The sequence below is a fragment of the Oenanthe melanoleuca genome, chromosome 26, assembly GCF_029582105.1.
Source record: "Oenanthe melanoleuca isolate GR-GAL-2019-014 chromosome 26, OMel1.0, whole genome shotgun sequence".
Classification (NCBI taxonomy): Eukaryota; Metazoa; Chordata; class Aves; order Passeriformes; family Muscicapidae; genus Oenanthe; species Oenanthe melanoleuca.
Window position 1 is genome coordinate 3,354,912 of NC_079359.1, and position 23,564 is coordinate 3,378,475.

At 55.6% G+C, this 23,564-nt stretch overlaps 3 protein-coding genes across 6 annotated transcripts in view; 2 read left to right on the forward strand and 1 right to left on the reverse strand.

Annotated features, from left to right (window-relative positions):
* Nucleotides 1-393: 393 nt before the first annotated feature.
* Nucleotides 394-3,497, reverse strand: RPL10A (ribosomal protein L10a). 2 transcript variants are annotated; one of them, XM_056511208.1, is made up of 6 exons: nt 3,474-3,497; nt 3,203-3,277; nt 3,044-3,124; nt 2,570-2,718; nt 1,588-1,760; nt 394-596 (listed from the first exon to the last, which is right to left on the reverse strand). In XM_056511208.1, the coding sequence occupies exons 1-6, from the start codon at nt 3,476-3,478 to the stop codon at nt 426-428; spliced, it is 654 nt and encodes a 217-aa protein (XP_056367183.1). In that variant the 5' UTR covers nt 3,479-3,497; the 3' UTR covers nt 394-425. The 2 variants fall into 2 exon arrangements, with proteins under 2 accessions (XP_056367183.1, XP_056367184.1); XM_056511209.1 differs by lacking the exons at nt 3,044-3,124; nt 3,203-3,277; nt 3,474-3,497 and adding an exon at nt 2,811-2,957.
* Nucleotides 3,498-3,748: 251 nt separating this feature from the next.
* On the forward strand, nt 3,749-13,084 carry ZNF76 (zinc finger protein 76). 3 transcript variants are annotated; one of them, XM_056511206.1, is made up of 15 exons: nt 3,749-3,829; nt 4,968-5,136; nt 6,308-6,388; nt 7,479-7,556; nt 7,718-7,920; nt 8,481-8,558; nt 8,908-9,024; nt 9,259-9,334; nt 9,659-9,784; nt 9,894-10,073; nt 10,292-10,525; nt 10,863-10,996; nt 11,727-11,879; nt 11,968-12,081; nt 12,375-13,084. In XM_056511206.1, the coding sequence occupies exons 2-15, from the start codon at nt 5,064-5,066 to the stop codon at nt 12,477-12,479; spliced, it is 1,752 nt and encodes a 583-aa protein (XP_056367181.1). In that variant the 5' UTR covers nt 3,749-3,829; nt 4,968-5,063; the 3' UTR covers nt 12,480-13,084. The 3 variants fall into 3 exon arrangements, with proteins under 3 accessions (XP_056367181.1, XP_056367182.1, XP_056367180.1); XM_056511205.1 differs by lacking the exon at nt 3,749-3,829 and adding an exon at nt 3,909-4,092; XM_056511207.1 differs by lacking the exons at nt 3,749-3,829; nt 11,968-12,081; nt 12,375-13,084 and adding an exon at nt 3,907-4,092 and having other exon boundaries at nt 11,368-11,815.
* A 607-nt stretch (nt 13,085-13,691) lies between these two features.
* DEF6 (DEF6 guanine nucleotide exchange factor) overlaps nt 13,692-23,564 on the forward strand; it is a 10,612-nt gene continuing 739 nt past the window's right edge. Inside the window, exons 1-10 of the mRNA XM_056511126.1 lie at nt 13,692-14,006; nt 17,692-17,832; nt 19,268-19,453; nt 20,828-21,055; nt 21,135-21,281; nt 21,458-21,566; nt 21,647-21,945; nt 22,366-22,532; nt 22,718-22,916; nt 23,300-23,493. Of these exons, the coding sequence (XP_056367101.1) occupies nt 13,785-14,006; nt 17,692-17,832; nt 19,268-19,453; nt 20,828-21,055; nt 21,135-21,281; nt 21,458-21,566; nt 21,647-21,945; nt 22,366-22,532; nt 22,718-22,916; nt 23,300-23,493 (1,892 nt within the window). The 5' untranslated portion in view covers nt 13,692-13,784. The remainder of the gene's footprint in view (nt 14,007-17,691; nt 17,833-19,267; nt 19,454-20,827; nt 21,056-21,134; nt 21,282-21,457; nt 21,567-21,646; nt 21,946-22,365; nt 22,533-22,717; nt 22,917-23,299; nt 23,494-23,564) is intronic.

The window sequence follows — 23,564 nt, forward strand, 5'->3', positions numbered from 1 at the left end:
CACCTGGGCAGGTGTGGACTGGTGAGGGGCACTTGCATTGAAAGGCTTCTGCTGCCCCTCAGCTCCCAGAGCAGGGCTGGGCTCTCAGCAGGACTCAGGTGAGCTCTGCACCAGGTAAACGTGCTCCTCTGGGCACAGGGGGATCCGGGTTAGGGTTAGGAGCCACAGCCCAACTGCTGAACCTGCACCTGCTGGGACACCTCTGCCCTGGGGGACAGTGGAGTCCTTCCCCCTCCCTCTCTGAATGCAGAGGCTCCTTCCCTCGAAACAACATCCCACTTGGAATTCCTCTCTCAACAACAGCATCTGAGGCCTTCCTCAGGAGAAAGTGAGCAGTTCTTTCTTTGGCCAACCCTCCCCAAGGAGCTCTGGAGGAACAGAAGCACACACAGCTGTGGGTGTCTGCAGTTTATTGCTGCCCCCCCTTAGTAGAGGCGCTGGGGTTTCCCCATGGTGCTCTTGATGTACAGAGCTCGCACATTCTGCCAGTTCTTCTTCAGCAGGGACACCAGGAAGTTGATGGCCAGGTGGATGTTGTAGACAAGCTCATCCTCTGTCATCTTTACGTGACCCACAGCCACAGCCAGGCAGAGCACCTGGGGACAGACAGAGCTACAGCTTTCACAGGCAAAGCAAAGGTGACAACAGCTGACCCACCCATTGGTGTGCTGGGCTGTCCCATGGTCTGGACACTGGACAAGCCCACCCCCAGGCTTCACCTGGCCTGTGGCTCCCTGTGCCTGTAGTCCCTGGATGCCACCCCTGACCTGTGCAGAGGTGACTGGGTGAGGTGGGAGCATGGCTTGGGACACCAGGAAAGACCTGTGACACACTGTGCAGAACTGGCTCTGCAGCACAGCTTGGGGTTACCATCCTCTGTCAAGCTCACAGCAGCTCCACTTTCTGCCTCTGGGGCCAGCCCCCAGCCCTCCCTCTGCACTGTGACAAAGGCCAAGCCGCCCTGCACAGCCTGGAAGTCAATGCTCCCCCACAGGCTGGAGGCAGAGGATTTAAGAGAGAGCCGACAGGCCAAGTGTCAGGACATCATCAACTCAGCTATTTTAAATGCTCAAGCATTTTGCAAACCCTCACATCTGCTGTGTCCTCCCATATGTGCCCCCAGGAGTCACACTTGGTGCACTGACACAGGGTCAGGATGCCCCACAGGGTTATTTTGGTTTGAGGGAGTCAGCTCACCTCGGCAGCGAGAGCAGATCCCACAGAGCTGCTCCCAAAGTCACTTGGACAGAGTCAAGTCCCAATGACTCACCCCAGCCCCCCAGGGACATGCCTGGTCAGGTCCCAGCCCATGAGCAGCACCCTCATGCTGGGAGCAGCATTAATTACACCGGATTGTGCTCAGCACTGAAACATCCAGTCATCTCCTCATCATTTGCTCCAAGATCCACCAACCACAGCTGAATTATTCCTCCTTTCTGGCTGGTTACTGAACACTTTGGGTGTTCATCTCCCCTTGTTGCAGGAAACCAGCCACAGCTTAATGAACACTCGAGGGACACCTACAGCCCAACCCAGAGATGGCAGACACAAAAAACCCCCTGATGTACAACTAAAACCATGCTTTACCTTCTTCATCTGAAACTTGATGGTAGATTTCACCTCATCCACCTTGGCCACCAGGTTCTCGTTGTGGGTGAGCAGAGAAGGGAATTTCCCAGCTTTGTTCAGGCCTGGGCCCAGGATTCGAGGAATTTGCTTGATCAAGGACTCAGAAGCCAGGAAGGCATCGTACTTCTTAGCTGCAAGGAGACAACCAGGGAGGTAAGGACAGACTCTGCTCACACACCAAGCTCCCAGCGAGGGACTCAGCTCAGAACATGCAATGGCCCCCTGCAGATAAATCCAACATTCCCTGGGTCCCACCTGAACTGGAGCTGGTTTTACCAACAAATCTTTGACTGTGACTGTGACAGCAGCCAGGCTCCAGCCCCATTCAACACAGTGACTCCAAATCACAGGCTGTTCCCTGAAGGAACTGTCCTTTTCTGAGCCCCAGGTGACACTGAACTCCCAGCTCTACCACTGCCCACACACCAGGATGAATGAGATAGAGGATCCATCCAGGAGAGCTTAACCAACAATCACAGTCATTTCCTAACCTCCATGGCCCATTATGGATCGAGAACCAAGTTCCTGTCTACCTGAGGAGTCCTCAGGGAGGGAAAGCTTTTCTCTCTGACCAAGAGAAAATGAATGCATTTTGCTTTGTTTACAGAAGAACTGCAGAACTAAAGCACATTATTACTTCTAGTCCCAGTCTTGTTTCTCAGCTTTTGCTGCTCTCCAGCTCCCCGACCAGGAAATTGAGGGACACAGCAATGGGTTAAACTGTTGACAGAGACATTTCCTGTAGCTCTCTCTTCCTTGGACAACCAGCTCCATTCTGCAGTACTAACCTGTCAGATCTGCACTGGAAACAGCCTGGTGGCTCTTCTGAGTAGTTGTGGGCTGATTTTGGTACTGGGGCTGACACTGCTGAGCTTTTCAGCTCTACAACTAACCATGACATGGAAATCTGAGCACAGGGAAAAGCCTTACTGACACTCACCCAGCTTCTTCACCAGCTTCTTGTTTTTGTTAAGCTTCTTCAGAGCTTCAATGTCCATGTGAGGAATGTCAACTGCTTTGGCCTCATCGCAGTGCTGCTGGTCCCCCAGCAGACAGACCGAGAATTTAGGCCGTGGCGTCGACTTCAACCTGGGCAAGGAAGGAAGGAAGGAAGGAAGGTCCGAGTCAGTGACCGCCAGCACCACCCGCGTGTGCACGGAGCCAGCACGGAGACACCTTACCGCAGCACGGGGCATCCGGCAGAGCCGCTCACCTGCCGTCCCCAGCAGGCCGGTGGGCACAGCCCGGGGCCTGCCACACCTCCCCTCATGTTTTAAGACCCAGGGTGAGGGTCCGTCCAGCCGCTCCCGCTGGGCCGGGCCGCGCTGGACTCCCCAAGCGGTTCGGCGCCGCGGCGGCCCCGAGCAGGGCCGGGCAGGGCCGAAGGCTGGGTAGGAGCGAGAGGATGGCGAACCTGACGGTACCGGAGAACCGCTTGTCCTTCTGCGGGTCATAGTTCTTGAGGCTGATCTGCAGCTCCACCGTCTCCACGAACCTGCGGGAGGAAACGGGTGAGGCCTGGCCGGGGGAAGGCCGAAACCGGGGCTGACACGTCCGATCCCACAGCTCTTACTTGCGCTTCTTGGCACGGCTGCCGTGCAGCACCTCCTTCACCGCCTCGTACAGGGTATCGCGGGACACTTTGCTGCTGCGGGGGAAACAGCACAGCGGGCTCAGGGCCGGCACCGCCCGGGACGCGGCCCCGAGCCCGCCCCGGTCCCCGCGGGTTCTCCCCGCAATCAACCCCGCTGACCGCGCCCCGCGGGCCACCCGGCCAGCCCCACTGCCCCCACGGGGCGCGGATGGCGGCGGATGGCGCGGAGCAGCCCCCGGGCCGCACGCACCTCATGGTTGCGGCTGCTCGGAATGAAGGGCCGGAAGTGCCTCCCGCGCGATATAAATAGCGGCGAGATCTCGCGAGACTCGAGCGCGCTGCTCGGCGCCATGTTGGGAGCGGCGGGGAGCGTCAGCTTGGGGCCGCCATGCTAGGAATGGTGGGGAACCTCGGCCCCTCCGCATCTCCTTCCTTGTTAAATAAACACCCGGAGTCTCTTTGCCCCCTGTCTCAGACCGAGACAGGAGTTCCTGCATCGCTTCACAGCGTATCCCAGGAGCCCCGGGCTGGCCTCCGCAGCCGCCGGGAAGGAGACCCAGTACCGGCGGGGAACGGGCGGCAGTGCTGACCCCCGACACGGGGCAGGTAGCGCCGGGCAGGGCCGGGGAAGCGCCGCCTTGTTGCTTCGATGTTGACACCGCGCACGCGCCGCCGGCTGCGCCCCCGCCTATTGGCCGCTCGGCGGCGCGCGCTGCGCGGCCCGGCCCGGCGCGCCCCGGAACCTGTATGGCGAGCGAGGGCGGACGCGCACGGGCGGGAGCGCCGCCGCCATGCGGGTTCCGGGGTGGGCGGGGCCGCCGCGGTGCAGGTCGGGCCGGCGGCGGACCCGGGCCCGGCGGGTAACTCAGGTCGGTGTGGGGGATGGGGGGCGGCGATGGCGGCCGGGCCCGAGAGCCGCCTCAGCCCCCGGGTGCCGCGCGGGGGGAGCCCCCCGTGTCCCCGCCGCCCCCGCGCCCTGCCCTTCCCTCGCAGCCCGTGCCGGGATCTCCCGGTGTTTTGGGGGGGCCGCCGCCGCAGCCCCGGGGGAGCGTACAGGAGCCTGAGGCGGGTGCGGGGAGCGCGGGGCGCGGCCGCACCGAGCGGCGGCGGGGATGGACCGGGCGGTTCGCCTCGTTCCTGGAAATCAAAAGATCGAATATCTGACTATCTCAGAGGTCGCTCATGAAGAACGCGCTGTAGCTGCTTTGAAAGATAACCCATCAGCAGAGAGTCTCTTTAGCAAAATGTTCTTGTGGGGGTGTGGAGGCTTTAGCATCATTTGCTTACAGCCTGAAACTGGGTCCCTCAGAAGGCTGGGAATTAGTCAGGAAAGGCAGGAGAGGAGGAGGATGATTCCAGGGATAGAGCTCATCACCCTGCCCCTGTCTCCTGCCGCCCAGGACATGCTCAGCCTGTAGGTTCAGGATTTAAAGTACTTGGAAACAAACGCTGCAGATCATTTGGAGGACGGGAAGGGCTTGAACGTGACATTTGTGCTGTCTCTAAGAAGAGGCTGTCAGTTCACTGCCATGATAAGCTTTATTTCGTGTTTGGCTGTGGAATAGATTGTTACCCCTGTCTGCCTTTAGTGGGAAAGATGCAGCATTGTCCACCTTAATCCTTCATAACCTCAAAAGTCATTTGAGGCCATTAAATCCTTTCCTAGTGTGCAAAAGTGGAGAAACTAAAGGAGGAGGAGAAACTAAGGGGAGAAATTTAAATGGAATTGTTCTTTTTACTTAAGGCTCACAGCAAGGACGACGACCCTGTGTCCCACAGGCCCCTGGCTCTGGGCCCCAGTGCTCCCAGGCAGGATCCATGTGTGGGGAGCTGGGGCAGGATGGAGAGCCTGGGGCTGCCAGCAGTGACCCTTGGGGACGGCACTACAGCCTACCTGCAGCAGGCTGGCAGAGGTGAGGGCTGCCAGGGCTGAGAGTCTCTTCCTGGCTCTGAAATTAAAGTCAGACTCACCAAAAGTGCCCCTCACGGCGTGGGAGCTGCCACACGTGCGTGGCCACTTCACAGGGGCAGCTGGTGATTGTTGGATTTGCACTGAAAATAAAAATACAAATCAAACATGCCTCTGGTTTGGAAATGAAGCTGTGGAGATGGGAGAGCTGTTGTGGTAGAAAATAAAGGTGCTGTTTGTTCATACTATTCTTTCCAGGATTGCTGTGGACAGGGAGCTGATGCTGTGGCATGCAGGGCTCTGCTCCACCAGAACTTACCCTGGGTCAAGCAGGTGTTTTTGCATCGCTGGTGTGCACAGGGTTTGGTTCACAGCAGTGCTTTTCTCACTCAAAGAGGTGCCAAATTCCACACCTGCCCTTACTCTGGTGTTTGTGAGGTGCCCCTTTCTCCACCACCCGCTGCTCCCAGGAACAGGAGCACACTGTTTCCCAGCCTGCAGAACAGGATGGAGGAGTTGTGCAGCTCCATGTCCTGGGGGGTTGCTCTCCTGCTTTATTTTCTGTGCAAACTCATTGCAAGTTTATTACACATGTGGAGCTGGACTGTCTTGGAACCACCAGGTTTTATGATCCCCCCTCTTAAACCTTATGCTCCAGGTGAAACCAACCTGGATTCCCCATGTTCAGTGGGACAGAGCAATGTCCTTTGCATCAAACCATTGGGTAAAAAAGTCATTGTTAAAGGTTTGCACAGTCAGGCTTTGTCAGAATTCAGTCTCTAAAGCCCAACACTGGCAGCACTTTAGGCCCCTTTAGGTGCTGTAATTGTTTCCTAACACTTGATCCTCTGCCAAAGTAGTAGATAAATCTCCAGGCACTTGCTAATGCTACTCAGCACACCCAGTTGATTTTTCCTTCCAACACAAGTGTAATTGCTTTCTCTGTGAGCTCTTTCTGCTCCTTGGTGTGAGGAGCTGTGAGGGCAGCTCCTCAACAAGGGATGCCTGAGGATCTTTGTCATGTGTCCTGTCTAGAACAGGGCAATGCCAGCATTTTTGGAAGTGAAATGCCTCTGTGGGGGAAAGCTGATCCATAACAGCCTAGAAGTGACAATTTCATTTGTGGACCAGAGGGACTGGGCTCAGCAGCTGATGGCATGTTTTAAATGTTCCAGGTGAAAAGCTGATTGAAGGGCAAGTCATTGAACTTGAAGATGGGACCACAGCTTATATCCAGCAGGTGACAGTTCAGAAAGGTGAGGAACACATTCCCCTCTTTCTGCTTGGAAGGACACTGTAGATGTGGCTGCAGCTCTCAGTGCTCCAGCATTTGGGCTCCTCTGTTAGTTCCAGCACAGGGTGTCTTGTTGGGGTTTTCTTTTTTGTGGTTTTGAGGCTGAGTAAACAAGGACATTGCCTGCAAAGTTTTTAGGAATCTGACGAGAAGGTGAATTTGGTGGAGGTGGAGGCAAATGTTTAAGTGTCATTTCACCTGTGGGCTCTCCCTGTTGTCATACCACAAGTCCAGTGAGCTGTGTGCTGTGTTGGTGCCAGCCACATTGCACACACAGAGCTTGTTTCATGTGGGAGCAGCTGGGCAGGAGTCTCCTCTGAACTGTGAGATAATAAATTGCTTCTGGAATAGGTGTTGGTGGGGGAAGTCATGTGGGGATTGTTGGGAACAATGCCACTTTGGTTATTGCCCCCTCAGCCAGTATCACCTCTGAAATTAGGTAAGAGGTGTTGAGAATCCAATTCATGTGGCAAGCACCAGAGTGGCACAGAGGAATCATCCTTGGCCATGCTAAAATGCAAAAGGGCAGGTAGAAAGAGCTCTGTTACTTTGGGCAGTCCTTCCTTGATGCTCCCAAGCTCCTTGTATGCCACCTCCCTTTTCTATTCTCCAAAGGCTGCTTTGAAATTGATATTTTATAGCTGGCTGTGCCCCTTTCCCCTCTTCATCCTATTCCCTGCCTTCACATGCACAGTGAGAGGGGTTCTCCTTCTCAGCCCTGCTTCCCCTGCCATGGGATGTTTGTGTTCTCCTTCACACACCCCTGTGCCAGAGCCATCCTTCTTGTCCAGGATATAATCTGGTATTTTGAAACTGCTGAGACACTGCATTACTCCTTTGAGCAAAGGAAGAGGCAAATCTGTGCATGAAGCCTTGAAAACCTCATAATTCTCATCAGAAGGACTCAAATGGTGTCTTACAACTTACAGCTGTGGTTGCCTTTCAGGGCAAGCAGGCAGCTCTGTGTCTTCTGCCTGGCAGCCTGAACTGCCACAGTATTCCCCATCCTGAGACCTCCAGGAAGGGGTGTCAATGTATTTCTTTTCTTTTAGAGGCTGTGGCTTTTGAAGATGGGCAGCCAGTGGTGCTGGAGGATGGCAGCATGGCCTTCATTCACAGCACAGCTAAAGGTAAAGCACTCCCTGCTCTTTCCCTGGCAGCTGGGGAGAAGCTGCAGAAATGTCTCAGATTTCCAAGGCTGGGGAGCTGAAGCACTTGTTTTCTGCCTCACACTGAGCTTTTTTTCAGCTGAATTTTTTTAAGCTCTTTACCTGACTGTTTTCTCTTGCAGAGAGTTATGAGCCTGGCACATTCCAGGCTGTCCAGCTGGAGGATGGCTCCACTGCCTACATTCACCGTCCTGTCATCTTGGCACCTGGCAGCACCATCCTGGAGGTGCAGACAGAAACTGGGCTCGAGGACTTGGCTGGGGAGGAGGAAGATGATGGCTTTGATGTGGACACCACTAATGCATTGCAGAAGTATGGCAGGAAGGTGAGGGCACAGCATCTCTTGGCCTGAGTTTGTGCCCTCCCTTCAGCAGTGTTTTTGTGTATCTGTCTGTCAGCAGCACCAGCTTTGAGAGAAGCAGCTGGACAGGGCTCCAGTGTGAGTGCCACTGCTGAGGGGTGACACAGAACAGGGCTGTTTGGTCCCATGGAGTGCTGGGCCTGCCACCCTTAACCTGCTGCAGGCTCAGGTTTGGGAAGGGAGGAGAGCTGTGATACAGCCTTTGGTGTGTCAGCAGTGGCTAAGCCATAGCCACTGTCCCCCTGGTCACAAAGGCCTCAAAACCAAAACAGCTTCAGATCCTGACGTGCTGTCACTGCAGTATCAGTATCAGTGTCCCAGGTATTCCCAGCTCCACAGTGCTGTGGAGCAGGGGCTGCCAGGAGGGTGCTGGCAGTGCTGAGCTGGGCACAGACCTTCCTGCTGTGGCAGGGCCCAGCCCCTGCTCTCTGGGGAAGGGTGGGGTGGCACTGTGGCTGTCACTGCCTTCCTGCTCCACACTGTACAAGGAGGCACAAACACTGCCTGTGCTTCTTCACTCACAGGGGTCTGACAAGGAAGAGGAGGGAGTGACAGACACCTGCCATGTGAAGAGTGAGGACTCCAGCAACATCCCTTCCCAGGTCTGAATTTTTCAGTGACTGGAACTAGGCCGAACTCCTCTTTGCCAGTAATTATAAAAGCCTTGTGGCTTCTCTGCCGAGTTAGCAAATACTAACTGCACATACTTCAAATGAGCTGAGAAAGGGAGTTTCGTGTCTGAGAACCCCCAGTGAGCTGGGAGGTGGGAGGGGGAAGTGCAGGTTCCTAGAGCCCTGTCACCTGGGCCTCACCATGTGGGTACAAGCTGGTTTGTAGGAACATGTTTTTGGAGGATAACAGTGCATATGTATGGCAAGGAGGGAAATATTTGTGTGGGCTTGGTGAAGCTGTGGTGGCTTGCTGGATTGATTCCAGTACTTGTCTCAGCAGGATTTGCAGGAGGAGGAGGTGCAAAGCCAGAGGAAGGGGCAGCAGGTCGGCAGCAGAGCTTTCCGCTGTGGGTACAAAGGCTGCGGCCGCCTGTACACCACTGCCCACCACCTCAAGGTAAAGCAGGTGACATGGCAGAGTGCAGGCCAGAGCACTCCCAGTTTACACTGCCAGAGCAGAATGCTCCATTGTGTGCAGCTGAGTTACATGCTGAGGTCCCCAAGAGATGTGTCAGCTGGCCAAGGTGAAATCCAACAGGGAACTTCAAATTCTCTCCACCAGCATTTTTCCACAGTTTTCCTTCTTCCTTGCCTTGGACCTCATTTTAGGGACCTGTTCTTTCCTTTCCAGGTACATGAACGTGCTCACACAGGTGACAGGCCATACACATGTGACTTCCCAAGCTGTGGGAAAGCATTTGCTACAGGTAATAGCTTCTGTTTTGAGCAGATTTCGTTTTCTGTCCAGCCCAACTCCTCCTGAGCTTCAGTCCTAACTCTGGTGTAGTAGAGCACAATATCCAGAGCATCTAAAGCAAGGAAATCACAGCAAGGAGCCTGCTGGGACTTTGTTGTGGGCAGATAATGGTGGAAGCAAGGTTGGAAGTGGTGTTGGGGCTGATTATTTCTTCCCCTTCAAGCTTTACAGACACAGCACAGACACTCAAGTGCACAGACTGAGGGGTGGTACCCAGCTTGTCATGGTGTTTCCTTCTCATTACAAAATGAGTTGTGGTCTCTGTCCTGGACAGGGTATGGGCTGAAGAGCCATGTGAGAACACACACAGGTGAGAAACCATACAAATGTCCAGAAGACAAGTGCAGCAAAGCCTTCAAAACCTCCGGGGATCTGCAGAAACACATCCGCACACACACAGGTGAGCATCCGGGGCAAGAAATGCACAGGGGCAGCCCAGTGAGAGGGCTCAGGGTACTCCAGGGGGCTCTGTGGTGGCAGGTCTCTCCCACATTGCTCTGCCCATGCAGGTGAGCGTCCCTTCAAGTGCCCCTTCGTGGGCTGTGGCCGCTCCTTTACCACGTCCAACATCCGCAAGGTTCACATCCGCACGCACACGGGCGAGCGGCCCTACATGTGTGCAGAGCCTGGCTGTGGCCGGGGCTTCACCAGCGCCACCAACTACAAGAACCACATGAGAATCCACACAGGTAGGGGGGAGCCAGCAGCAGGGAGATTGGTGGGGCTGGAATGGGCATTTCCAGGCTGAACGCTGCAGGGGTGGCCAGGGAGTTGGAGGAAATAGTAGGAATTGCTTTATTGGATTGATTATTGTTCCAGCAGTCTGTCTTCAGCTATTTGCTCTGGTGGGGAATCCCTCCCCAGAGCATGAGGAGGGTGCAGCTCAGCTCTGTGGCCTCTGCCCTAGGGGAGAAGCCGTACCTGTGCACCGTGCCGGGCTGTGGGAAGCGTTTCACAGAGTACTCCAGCCTGTACAAGCACCACGTGGTGCACACGCACTGCAAGCCCTACACGTGCAGCAGCTGCGGCAAGACCTACCGCCAGACCTCCACGCTGGCCATGCACAAGCGCAGCAGCCACGGCGAGCTGGAGGCCACCGAGGAGAGCGAGCAGGCCCTCTACGAGCAGCAGCAGCTGGAGGGTGAGCAGCCACTCCCCCATCAAGGTGTGGCAAAGGAGAGGGAGGTGACAGCAAGAGCAGCCAGGCCCCTCCCAGACCCAAGTGTATGCCGAGGCCTCGTGCCTCCCCATCAAATCCAGATCTGTTGGAAGGTCCTTGCTGTAAGTCACAGGTTGGGAACAGGTCACTGCCCATTCTGTGGTATAGGGAGAGGTAAAGGCCCTTCTTCCCAGGCCATCACCTGGTGTCATCATGGTCTTGTGCTCTTTTGTGCTGGCGTATGAGGCCACAGGCAGGTCCAGAGGCCAGGCATGTGCTTTCACACTGATAATGCTGCTCTTCCCCTTCTCTGATCCAGCTGCTGCAGCTGCTGACAGAGGCTCTCCACTGAAGAGTCAGCACATTGCTTTCCTGTCAGAGATGGAGGAAGATGAAGAGGAAGATGCTGTGCCTACACAAGTCTCACTTATCTCTCAGGATGGGACAGAGCAGGTATGGACATGGACAGCCTCCAGCATGTCAGGGACAGCAGTTATTACCTGAAGTGAGATTCTGCCTCTACTCAGCCATGGTGTCCTTTGCAGGACTTTTTTCCATCATTTTTTCAGACCTTGGAGCTTCCTGTGCTCTTCCTGCCCTGTGGGTTCCCTCCTACAGCCTCACCCACTGCTGCAGTGTTGGTTTGGGGGGGGGTCTCTGGTCCCAGTGCCTCCCCCTTGCTGATGGGGTCTTTGGTGTTTGTGTGATGACTGGCAGCCCTTGGCTCCCTGCAGCTCCCCAGCTCTGCTGACCCAGGCTGGACTTGGAGATGTTTTGTCATCACTTGTATACAGCAGTGCTTTTCTTGTACTTCCCTCCACCAGCTGCCCCTGTGCTGACTGGAAAAAACTTCCTTCTGTGGCACGAGACAAAGGAAACAGCTGCCACCAGTGACCTGCTTCCTCTTAGCCTGAGATGCTCCTGCTGCTGCAATGCACAAAGCTGTCCCCATCCAGGCTTGAGACAAAAGGCTGAATGGGAAGGGGAGATGGGATAGAAGGGGGGAGCTGAGGACCCAAGCTCTGAGTTCTCTGCTATCAAATTTATCCATGACCCAGGGCAAAGTTCTTGGAGTTCTCTATGCCTTGAGTCTTGCAGAGACTGTTTCCTCCTTGCCCAGACCAACATGTTGCTAAACTCAGGAGTTGCCTAAGACTCCCTGAGTATCTGCTGTCACCCCCAGGTCAGTCTGTCTCAGGAAGAGCTGCAGGCCCTGGGCAGTGCCATCGGTGTGGTGACGCAGAGCGGGGTCCTCGCTGTGCCCGAGGGAGAGCTGGCAGGGGGTGACACTGGGACCATGACTGTGGCCAGCACTGATGGCACCGAGGCACAGGAGGTACAGACAAAGCTGGGACCATCCTGCTGGCTCTGCTAGGAAAGAATTGCATTTTCTTTTAAAACATGATTAACTGGACTTTTCCCAGGTGACCATAGTCGCTTCTGGGGCAGTGGTGTCAGAGGAGTCGAACATTGCCCCGCTCTGTCATCAGCAGGTGGCATTGCTGACCACCTCCCACGGCACCCACATTGCTGTGCAGGTACCACATGGCTCTTGCCACTGTCTCCTTCACTCCCTGGCCCTACTGCATCACTGCAGGGACTTAATTCCCAGATGCCCTGTGTGCAGAGGACAGCAGGGACATCCTGCTGGGATTGCAGAATACTCCTTTGTGATATTGCAGAATACTCCTTCTGCATCACAGCCCTGTCAGACCTTCTGCTTCACATGTGTCATCCATCTGTGTCACCCCTCTGTCCTGCTGGGAGCCACCCTTACCTGCCTTTTGGGGGGTTCAGCACTCACTCTGTCTCTCCCCCTTCCCTCCCTCAGCTGGAAGAGCAGCAGAGCCTGGAGGAAGCCCTCAGCATGGCCACAGCAGTCATCCACTACGAGCCAGTGCCACCTGTCACAGCCCTGCCTGAGAAGGGGAGCTGAGGCCAGAGGAGCAGCCAGGGCAGGGGAGTGGCAGCTCCAGCCTGCCGTGGGCAGGGGTGGTGGGTGCTGCAGGTGGGGCACAGGGCAGGGACAGTGTCTGAGCCAGTGCCAGCACGTGCCGTGTGCCAGCTGGGACACTGACAGGGCAGCATGGGGCTGCTGGGGTGACCTTGTTTGAAGGGCTCTTCCCTCCAGGGAGGGAGAACAAATACACTGGACTGCTGCCTGCTCCTGTGCTGAGCAGCAGCCCTCTTTAGAGGGGCATTTCCTGCCCTTTCCCTCTAGGAATTGTCCAACAGGTCCCCTTTCTTGCCCACCCCTCCAGCTCAGGGACAAGAGAGCAGCACATGCACAGAAGCAATAAAGGCCCATCAGAGCAAGCCCAGGCAGTACTGAGCTCAGTGTGGGGGGTGACCTGTTCCTGCCATTGGAGCCAGCACTGGGATGGCTCCAACAGCAGTTCTCCCATATCTTTGTTATACTTCCTTCTCAAGCAAGGCTTCCATAGCCGATTCCTTGGCTGTGGAGCAGAGCAGCCAGCACTTGCCAGAAGCTGAGCTAGACCTGGATGTAAATGTTGAGTTGAAGTAAAAACAAAATTTTGGTTTTTAAAATGACCCCTCTTCTCTTTGGTGGAAGCTGGGAGGGGAGGGTGGATGGTGATGTTCAGCAGCTGTAGGAATAAGGACATTGAGATTTGTGGAATTGGCCAAACATGTCCTGCCAAAGCAGCAGCTGTCCCAGAGGAGAGTGGGAGCAGGGTGAGCTGTACCCTCTGAGCCCTCAGTGTGTGGATTGGAGGGGCTAAGACATGTCCCTGAAATTTCACAGGGACCCCTGCAAGCCTAGATTTAGGGAATTGTGTCTGTGAACACATCCTACATCTTCCCCAGAGCTGGGGAGAGAGATTTGGGCTGTGTCCTGCCCCTACAGTGTCTTCAGCCCCTCCACTGCTCCGGGTGCTGGGTGGACAGAGCTGGAGAAGACCTTGCAGATCCTCGAGTCCAGCTGTAAACCTGAGCCTGGCACAGGCTGCCAACAGTCGCGTGGGTGGTTTTTTGGGCATCCCAGAGCAGTTTGTAGAGAAAGACATTTCCGCGGGCACGGAACAGGCACAACCCCGGAGGATGCCACGGGCTGGTGCGACCGATCCCTTCAAAGGCAGCGCTCCCGCTGCGAGGGGAAGCTGCTGCTTGAGCCAGGACGGGGATTTCTCTCCCCAAAACGCAAATTACGACGGACTTTGTGCTGTGCGGGCCGAGCTCAGCAGAGGGCCGGTGAGCCCCGGCCGTGCGCGGAGCGGCGATGGGGCCCGGGGGGTTCCCGGGGCGCCCCGAGCAGGCGGCGCTCCCGCCCCGCGTCCCGCCCGCCCGGGCGGCTCCAGGAACCGGATCCGCGGGCTCGGCAGAGCCGCCGCCGCCGCCGCCAGCCATGGACCTGCGAGCCGAGCTGCTCAAGTCCATCTGGTACGCCTTCACCGCCCTGGACGTGGAGAAGAGCGGCAAGGTCTCCAAATCCCAGCTCAAAGTGAGTGAGTCCCCGGGGAGCGCGGATGGAGGGTGGGCATCGAGCGGAGGAGCAAGTCCGGGGCTGCTTTGCATCCCCTCAGGTTTCCACGGACAAATTGTTCAATATTAAGATCGACAAGATCTTGTTGTTACCTTCGCGCTGGTTCTGGTGAAGTTTTCAGGTTCTGTGGCATCTCCCTTTAAAAAAAGGGGTGCGGGGAAATTAATGCTCAAATGTGTTTTCTAGGTGAAAATGATAAGAAATCTAAATTTTAGTTATGAGATTCTTGTGCTTTTTATGGCCAACTAAGAGCCTTAACTCTGTTTACATTTTCTGGCTTGCTGGAGCACCTGTGTTTCTCCTTGCTGAGACAGTGGGTCGGGAGGTAGGGACAGGTTGTTTTTAACAAAAACTCCTCAGTGGTGTGGCCAAAAATAAGACAGCACTTTAAAAAACTCTCTGCTTTCCCCTCTCCCCACTTTTAGCAGCTTTCAGGGGGCTCATGCCTTCAGCCCTTCATCAAACCCATCATAGCTTTAAAAACCTTTTTGTCTGCCCCCAGGCCAGGGTTCCTGGAACCCACCAGGGAGCCCCTTGGCTCTGAGAATAATTGGTTTTTCAACCTTTGCACATGGTGGGAATGTGGTTTTTTTGGTCCGTTTTGGTTCTTAGGCTGGCACTGAAGTTGGAAATGTTGGTACCAGGGTCTGAGATGAGAGGAGACCTGAACAGAAACATGCTGAGCACAGGGAGGTATTGCGTCAGGATTTGGCAGCTGCTGCCAGTCTGCGAGCCCAGTTTTGAACTACTACAAAAAGACCCCCTTTTCCTCTATTCCCTGTATTTTATAGGGCTTTCCCAGGACAGACTGAAGAGAAGGTGCTGAACTTTGAAGGGGGGGTGTGTTTTGCCCCAGAATTAAGAGTTTTGCTGGCAGAGATCTGGAGGAGAAGCAGCGGGAGGCAGATTCTTCCTGCTCAGCCTTTGCGGCTGAGAGCCTTCGGCTTCCCCCCAGAACTCGTGGCATGTGCCCTGCAAGCCACGCTCGCCTGCTAGAACTGCAGAAATAGCTGAAGGAATTAAGGAAAATCCTAAAGTAGGCCAGAGCTTAATTCTATTTGCTAATCCTTGAGAGGGGCTGCTGTGCTCCCTTCACAGCATCCCCTGCAGCACTGAGCCTGGCCCAGGCATGGGATGGACCCAAAAGCACCAGCAGTGCTTGTCTTGAGAAATCTTTACCACCAGTGACGATGCTGAGCCCACAGAGACTCTGATTTTAGTGGCAGTTTCATGGAGAGTTCATGCAGGGTCTGCAAACCGTGGTGATGCTGGGGATGGCACCTCCAAAGTGATATTACCCAGGAGGACACTTCAGAGGGGGAGGGATGTTCTCCCACGCGCCTTCAGTGATGGGATGGGTTGGCAGCAGGTCACTGAACAGCAAAGCTCTGCTCTGGATGACTTTCCTGCTGTCTCCAGGCCAGGGAGAGCTTGTTTCCACCCCCAGAACCACTCGAGTTTGCCCCAGCCTACACAGGCCAGCCGCAGTTCAGTGAGGAAGGAATCCAGGGTCTCGCTGCTCTGAGCAAAAAACTGTTAAAGCCAAACTCCTGCAGGGCTGCTGAGCCCTGAGCCGGGCTGTGCTCTGCTCCCTCACCCGGGCGTGTTGCTGCACGAAGGGTCTTGAACAGGGGTGGGAGAGACACCGGGTTTGCAGCTAGAGGACAGAACCAGCCCCAGAGCTGGTAGGAACGTCCTGGCAGAGGCTGAGCTCTGGCCACACTGCAGGCAGTGGCTGTGAAGGTGTCGGGGTTTCCAGCTGAAGCTGCAGCTGTGGGAGCCGTTGGGCTCCTTGCAGGGGCACTGCCTTGCAGGCAGGCAGGGTGTGCAGATACTGCTGTGAGTGTAGGTGTGTGTGTGCACAGGAAGGAAGGACAGCTTGCGGTCGGGCGCTGCGCACCCAGCGAGGTCGGGCGGTTTGCTCCCAGCACAGGCACACCACCAGCCCTGCTCTTGGGAAGCGTTTGTGCTCTCAGTGCCATTGCATCCCCCTCCCTGGCCGGGCTCTGGATGCGGGATAGGTGTGGTCCCTCAGCTGGAAATACCGAGCACTGCCCTGGTGCTTTTGGGCGCCTCTGCTCATGGGTGATGGGTGTGACAGTGGTGGGAGAGGGTGGAGAACAGAAACAAGGCTGGTGCTTAGAGGAATCCAGGGCACTAGGAGGAGTCAGGGAGACCCCTGTCCCCCCCCGGCCATCCCCTGCGTGCCACAGGGGAAAGGTTGTACCAGCAAACTGCTTTCGTAGCATCCCTTTCCCCTGCTGTTAGTCTAGTCCTCCTGTCACTGTTTCAGAGCCTGCAGGAGTTTCTCACATCTCCTATCTCCAGTCACGTCACCATTGACCAGGCCAGGGCTTTCCTCCTTGTTTGTCAGTGACAGGCCTGCGAGAGGAGGGGCTTTGGGTCACACAGGAGGGGCTCAGGGTGTCCCCCAGGGCCGGGATCACAAGGGAGACCTCACTGGGCTTTTTAGGGGTGCTCTGGGAAAAGAGGTGAAGGATGGAGATGAGGGCCCACATTGGAAACACAGAATGGGATACGATTCTCAAACTTTTAATTCATCCTGATGGATTTGTTACCATCCTGGAGGATGTCAATGATATTCCCAGGCCTTTCCACCGCTGTGTGGACCCTGGGGCTGCACTGAGCCCCAAAAGGCACAGCCATAGCAGCAGTGCTTGGGGCTACAGCCCTGTTGTGAGAGCACAGGGTGGAGTCCTGCTGATCCCATTGGTCCAGAGGGTGGAAAAGAGAACGAAAATCTGGTCGAGCAAGAACTGTCTCCAGCTGCAGCAGCCATCATGGCCTCGGGCGGCTCCTCTCTTGTGGGAGGAAATTTCCAGCCTAGCACAGAGGAGCAGGGATGCTGTTCCATCTCCTCCAGCCCCTCTCTTGAACCCTTGGCAAGCTGCATTGGCAGATCCTTGTGCAGTGGGGAAGTTTCAGCGTGGGACACTTGTTTAACCATCTCCTGCTTCTGGGATGTAAAAGCAAGGAGAGCACCACCTGCCCAGCATCACAAGCTAGAGGTGCTGATGGTGCTTATGGGCAGCCTTGCTTTCCAGCACATGGGAAATCTCTGAGCTTGTAAACATGCTTTATCTGGGGGGATTAGAACAAAGCGGGCTGTTGGTGAGTCTTGCTGAGTATTTCTGGGGATGGTGTGTCTCCAGATCTCCACCGTCTGCTTCCATTCCAGACAAAACCTTTGCTTAGTTTCTCACCAGTCTTTCCTATTTTCATGTTTCCATCTGTCTGTGACCCCAGCAGACAGTGGCTGCTGCCAGGCAGGGCCATGGTTGTGTCAAATGCATAGCTTGGGGTGGCTTATCAGCTTTTCTAGATCAGACCGAGTCCTGTTTGCTCTGAGAGATTTGAAACAGTCCTTTCAAGAAAGAAGTTCCTCATGTGCCAAGAAAAGAAACTAATGTGGAAAAATCCTCGATTTTTCCTTGTTTCTAAATGATTCTCTAAGGTTTACATTTGGAAATTATGCCAAACCCAAAGCTTGACTGGATGCTGTGGCTGCCGGGAGGTGACTCCATGCAGGGCACAGTTCCCTGTAAGGGGGTGGCACCTTGGGGATGTGCTGGGACAAGGCTGGAGGCTCTTCACCTTCTCACCACTCCTTGTGCTTGGCCAGGTGCTGTCTCACAACCTGTACACGGTGCTGCACATCCCCCATGATCCTGTGGCACTGGAAGAGCATTTCCGCGATGACGATGATGGGCCAGTGTCTAGCCAGGGCTACATGCCCTACCTCAATAAATACATCCTGGACAAGGTGAGTTCCTTGGTCATCCCCCAGACCTGCTATTCCTCACATGAGGACACTGAAGTTCCTGGGAGCTCCCCTTAGCTCTTGGAAATCACCCGCCTTGGTGCGTGGAAAGGGTGCAGGGAGATGGGGACTGCTCAGGTGAATGCCAAAATGAGTGAGAAATGTTTAATACTCAGTGTCTCCCTGGCAAGGATGAAGTCACCTCTGTACGTCACAGCTCTGGATGGAGCAGCATCTCTGCCCACATTTCCTGAAGGGCTCAGAGAGAGAAATCAGCCCCTTTTATCCTCTCTAGCCATGCTCAAATTCGAGATGTGACCTCATTTCACAAAGAGGAGAGGGAGGAGGATGAGGTGCAAACAGGAGCAGAGTTGGGGTGGGCAGGGGCTTTCTCCCTTTTTTCTGCAGTTCAAAGACACCTTTGTCTGGCACAACCAGAGGTTGGTCTGTGGGTGCTGTTTCCTCCAGGCATGTGAAGAAAGGAAGAATGGCTGACAGCTTTCTTCCACTGTGTGCTTACAGAAAGGGGCCAGAGCTGGGTCCAGTAACCCTTCGCTCCCCTGGCTCTCCTAGTGTTCTTGTCCCTGTGCCAGTCCCCATCCCTGTGCTCATCTTTATCTTACCCAGAGCTAGTCAGCAGCTGCCCAGCCTGGTCCAGCAATACTGATTTTGGCTGCAGGGATCTGGTCTGCAGCAAGCCAGGGCAAAGCCTTCCCCAGTTCTCTCAGCCCAGAGCAGGAGCTGCCCAAGGTCCAATCTCTCCATCACAGACTGGCCAAAATCCTTCCAGTTGGTTCCTTCCTACATGGTTCTTTGGGAGGTGATATTTAAACCCACCTCTTCTGGTTTCATCATGGCTAATAGAATCCCAGAGGCATCTGAAAAGGGGGAAGTGGGTTTTCCTAGTAAGAGAAGCTTTTAGCTTTTGCACCCGAAGGCTTTCCTTTAACTTTGCTGCTACAGGCCACAGTTTGCTCCTGTGCTGGCAGTACATGGCTCACACAGCTGGGACAGGGCACCCAGGGACAGCCAGAGCTCCTCTGATGCCCATCCCAGTTCACCCATTTGCAGCAAATGTGCTGCCTGGGGCAGCTCCCAGTGCCAGGACACAATTAAAGAACAGCAGCAGGGACAAGGCACTATTCCTGCTGGCTGCCCTCGGGCCAGCACTTCCCTTCACTCCTCAGTTCCTCTTTGTGGTTGAATGGGATAACAAGAAACCCCAAACCTTGGAGGCACTGGGGAGGTGGGACTGGAGAGTTCCACATCATCCTGCCTGTACTGCACCCCCGGGTTCCTGCTGGTGCTGCCAATCACCCCATGCTTCTCACTGGGCAGATTTTATGAGTGAGAGTTTCTTATCTCCAGCACTTCCTCCCCTAGAACTCCTCTCTGTGGCTCTTCAGCTCCCCACTCACCCCCTGACTCCTGCCTGCAGGTGGAGGAAGGCGCTTTTGTCAAAGAACACTTTGATGAGCTCTGCTGGACCCTGACAGCAAAGAAGAACTACAAACCTGACCGGAATGGGAATAGTGTTGTATCCCACCAGGATGCTTTCAAGCTCTGGTGTCTCTTCAACTTTCTGTCTGAAGACAAATACCCTCTTGTCATGGTGCCAGATGAGGTAGGACCTGCCTCTCCTCCCAGCCCTGACCTCCCAAGGCTCCATGTGTGACAGAGCCCCATTTGTGGGTGACACATCCCACTATCTCTTCCTGGCATGTCCTACTGTATCCTGCAAGATGTGGTGTTCCAGGGGATGAGACAGAGGAGGCTGGGGGTTGGACAAGGGGGCTGTCTGCCCTGGACTCCCCTGCTCTGCCCACAGTCACCCTCACTGCCCAGGGAAAAGAGGAGGACTTTAGAGGGGAGACCCCTCCAAAGTGCTGCACCTCTCCTGCTAGAGGGCAGTGGCACAGCAGACCTGGCTGTCCCTCTCTGTGGCCACTGCCACCCAGTGCTCAGCCCCTGCTCAGCATGAAGGGTGTTAAGGGTGAGGTACCAGCCAAAGAAAAGCCTGTAATCTCCAAATCTCCAAATTCCACAGCATTTAGAGGGGAAGGTTCTCCCTTTCTCTGAGGTCAGATTAAACCTCCATGAGAAGGGAGCCAGATCTGTGGAGAATGGATAAGTGTAAAGGCAAGAGTGGCCTCAGCAGAAGGAACTTGGCTGGGCAAATGGCTGCTGTTGCCTTCTACACCATCAACCTCCTGAAATCAGCAGAAAAGTAAAAATTAAAAAAAAAAAAAAAGAGGAGAAAAAAGGCAAGAAGCTCCGTCTGCGCAGATGTAGGAGGGCAACCGCACTTCCTGTGCCCTGGGAGAGGTGTTTCTTGTTCCCCAGACCATGAAAAACTGAATCATCCTGGGCAACTGCATTCAAGTCTTGCCCTTCTCACAATTAAATGACATAAAAAATCCAGCTGGGTGCGGGGACCCTGCTGTGTGTCACCTTCCTGCATGGCTCCCTGCAATCACCCACCTGAGAGCTGGCAGCAAAATTTGAGTTGGAATAAGTCTTCCCCACGTCATATCAACCACCTTGACTCATTTTATTTTCAGTTTTAAAATGATGCTCATCTCCATAGTGACCTTTCCCCCTGCTCCTCCCCAGTGATTTTTGGAAAGCAGTGGTGCTGAGCTCACTGTGGCTTTGAGACATCAGTCCTGAATGGGTTCAACAGTGCTGGCCGGTACTCCCTCAGGTTCTTGACTGCTACAGAGTTTTCTTATTCTGCAGACAAACCAGCCAAAATATCCCAGCCTTGGGGTTAAAAGGAAAAACCTCCCAGTAGAAGTTAAACTCTAACCCAGTTCCAGTCTCCTGAGCCAGCCTGCTGCCTGGAATGCCTCAACCATCACAAAGGGTGTTCCCTCTGGGATCAGGGTCCTGCATCTCCAGGCTGGAGAGAGATGTGGCCTTGGGCTCTCCAAAATGGGTCGATGGGGTGGGGACAACTCTGGCTTCTCTCTGTCACTGAGTGTCCCCTTCCCCACAGGTGGAGTACCTGCTGAAGAAGATCTGCACAGCCATGAATGTGGAGCTGAACTCCTGTGAGCTGGAAGATTACCTGTCCCAGGAGCCGCAGGGGCAGGGCGGGCTCACGGTCTGGCAGTTCCTGGACATGGTGAACTCGGGGCGCTTCTTGAGAGGCCTCGAGCAGGAGGCCATCAGCATGGCCGTGGAGGAGGTGTACCAGGAGGTCATCGAGGATGTGCTCAAACAGGCAAGGAGCCTGCATATTCTGGGGCACAGGCTCCATCCTGCTCCCACCCCATTCTGATCTCCGTGTCTCTTGGGCGCAGGGCTACCTCTGGAAAAAGGGCCAGTTGAGGAGGAACTGGTCAGAGCGGTGGTTCATGCTGAAGCCCAGTGTCCTGTCCTACTACATGAGTGAGGAACGGAAGGAGAAGAAGGGGAGCATTGCATTAGACAAGCACTGCTGTGTGGAGGTACAGCCTGGGCCACGCTCAGCTTGGGGACAGCAGACCCTTCAGAGCCCTGGAAGGGAGACCCAAGAACACACCATTTCACACCCATGAGCATGGCAGAGCCAGTCTGGTGGCCGAAGATGGGGGAATAAAGTGAGGTACAGGGGGTAACACTGTGCTGTGTCCTCTCCCTGCAGGTGTTGCCAGACAGGGATGGGAAGAGGTGCATGTTCTGTGTGAAGACCTCGTCCCGCACCTACGAGATGAGTGCCTCCGACACCCGGCAGCGCCAGGAGTGGACACTCGGTCCGTGCCCACCCCACGCCCCTTCCCCAGCTTCCCCATGGCCCCTGCATGTCCCCACTGACCATGCCCTCCCTCCCCAGCCATCCAGACAGCCATCAGGCTGCAGGCAGAGGGAAAGAAGTCCCTGCACAAGGACCTGAAGCAGAAGCGACGGGAGCAGCGGGAGCAGCGGGAGCAGCGCAAGGCGGCCAAGGAGGAGGAGATGCAACGACTCAAGCAGCTGCAGGAGGAAAAGGAGAGGAAGCTGCAGGAGCTGGAGCTGCTCAAGGAGGCCCAGAGGCAGGCAGAGATCCTGCTGCAGGAGGAGGAGCAGCGGCGGAGGCAGCAGCACGAGGAGATGCAAAGAACCCTGGAGATTCAGCTGCAGGAGGCTGAGCAGGTGGGTGCATCCCACATGGGCTGTGGTGCCCACAGGGTGGGTGCTTCCTTCTCCTCCCCTTGCCCAGGGCAGCCCAGGGGTTTGGATGCACAGTGCTGCTGCCACCCATCACCTCTGGGCTCTGTTGTGCCTGAGATCCCTTTGAACAGGAGATGAGAACAACCTGCCTCAAGGGCTTTAGCTGGGGGACGGTGAGAAGTGAATGCTGGTGCCAGGTTGGACAGGAAGCCCATTTTTGATCTCACAGCCAGCACTGGCTCCAAATGACAAAGCCTGTCTCCTGAGCGGGGAAACAGCTTTGCTTTGGACCTGTCACCATGGGCTGCCCCTGATCTGGCCCGCTCCACCCTGTGGGCCTAAGTGGGCTCTGGGGACACGGGTGGCGGCCTGGCCAGCTGATGGCTCCTGTCCCCGCCGCAGGCTCGTGCCTCCATGCAGGCAGAGATGGTCCTGAAGGAGGCAGAGGCAGAGCGGCAGCGGAAGCGCATCCTGGAGCTGGAGGACATGCAGGAGAGGCTCCAGGAGGCCCTGCAGCAGGAGGTGAAAGCACGGCAGGACGAGGAGGCTGTGAGATACGCACAGGCCAGGTAGGACTAGGGCATCCCTCCCCCTCCTTGGGCAGCAGCTGGGCATGGGGATGTGCTCCCCAGGGCAGCTTAGTGCTCCTGGGTACTGGGGTGTGCTGGTAACTTCCCCATATGCAGGCTGGACAGGGAAAGCTGGTGGAAGAAGTGGCAGGGAAACGTCCTCACCTCTTGCTCTTCATCGTCAGGCTACTGGCTGAGGAAGAGGAGAAGTTGAAAGAGCTGATGAAGCTGAAGGAGGAGCAAGAAGAATATATCATCAAAACTCAGAGGGAGAAGCAAGTCCTCAAGCAGGAGATGGAGAACAAGAACAAGTGTCTGGAAGAGGCACAGAAGCAGCTAGAAGAAGTGAGAGTGAACAGGCAGCGAGTGGACCAAGATGTCATGGTGAGCATCACGTCCGTGCCACTTCTCAAGGGAATTTCCAGCCCTCACAGAGTCACCTCCATACCGGGGAGGACCAAGCTGGAATTGCCTTGGGGGTTTCTGAGCTGTGCCATGTGCAGGCACGGTATGATGCAGTGACTGAGACAGGACAAGCGTGTCCTGCCCTGGGGACAAAGTGCTGGTGTCCAAAGTGATGTTGACAGTGGCAGTGTTTGAAGGGGGGAGGTTTGGAGGGGGAGCAGAAGGTCTAGAGGAGGGTGAACTGGGTCTCCACCCCAGAGGGAACCTCCAATCCAGGCTTACTCAGGGAAGGGAAACCCGTGCCCACAGTTGCAGATCAGGGCAGGGGGCACTGGCTCACTCCTTTCCCCCATCCCTGCCAGGCGGCCCAGCGGAAGCTGCGACAGGCCAGCACCAACGTCAAGCACTGGAATGTGCAGATGAACCGACTGATGCACCCTATTGGGCCAGGAGGTAGGAGACCAGCTGACCCCGCTGAGTACCCTTCCCTGCACCTCCTGAGCACAGCCATGCTGGGGCTGAGCCCAGACCCCCACCCCTCTTCCCCTTTTTGGGGGCATCTGGTGGCTGGAAGGACACTCGAGAAGATATCACAATGTCTCCTGCAAGGAGGGACTCCACAAACCT

Excerpts from the sequence above, each read along its gene's own strand:
- RPL10A (XM_056511208.1), bottom strand. Across the intron at positions 3,125-3,202 it reads AGCCGTGCCAAGAAGCGCAA|GTTCGTGGAGACGGTGGAGC; the intron begins GTAAGAGCTGTG and ends TTCCTCCCGCAG. Across the intron at positions 2,719-3,043 it reads CGGTTCTCCGGTACCGTCAG|GTTGAAGTCGACGCCACGGC; the intron begins GTTCGCCATCCT and ends TTCCTTGCCCAG.
- ZNF76 (XM_056511205.1), top strand. The coding sequence starts at position 4,015 with ATGCGGGTTCCGGGGTGGGCGGGGCCGCCGCGGTGCAGGTCGGGCCGG. Across the intron at positions 5,137-6,307 it reads CCTGCAGCAGGCTGGCAGAG|GTGAAAAGCTGATTGAAGGG; the intron begins GTGAGGGCTGCC and ends TAAATGTTCCAG. Across the intron at positions 9,785-9,893 it reads ACACATCCGCACACACACAG|GTGAGCGTCCCTTCAAGTGC; the intron begins GTGAGCATCCGG and ends CTGCCCATGCAG.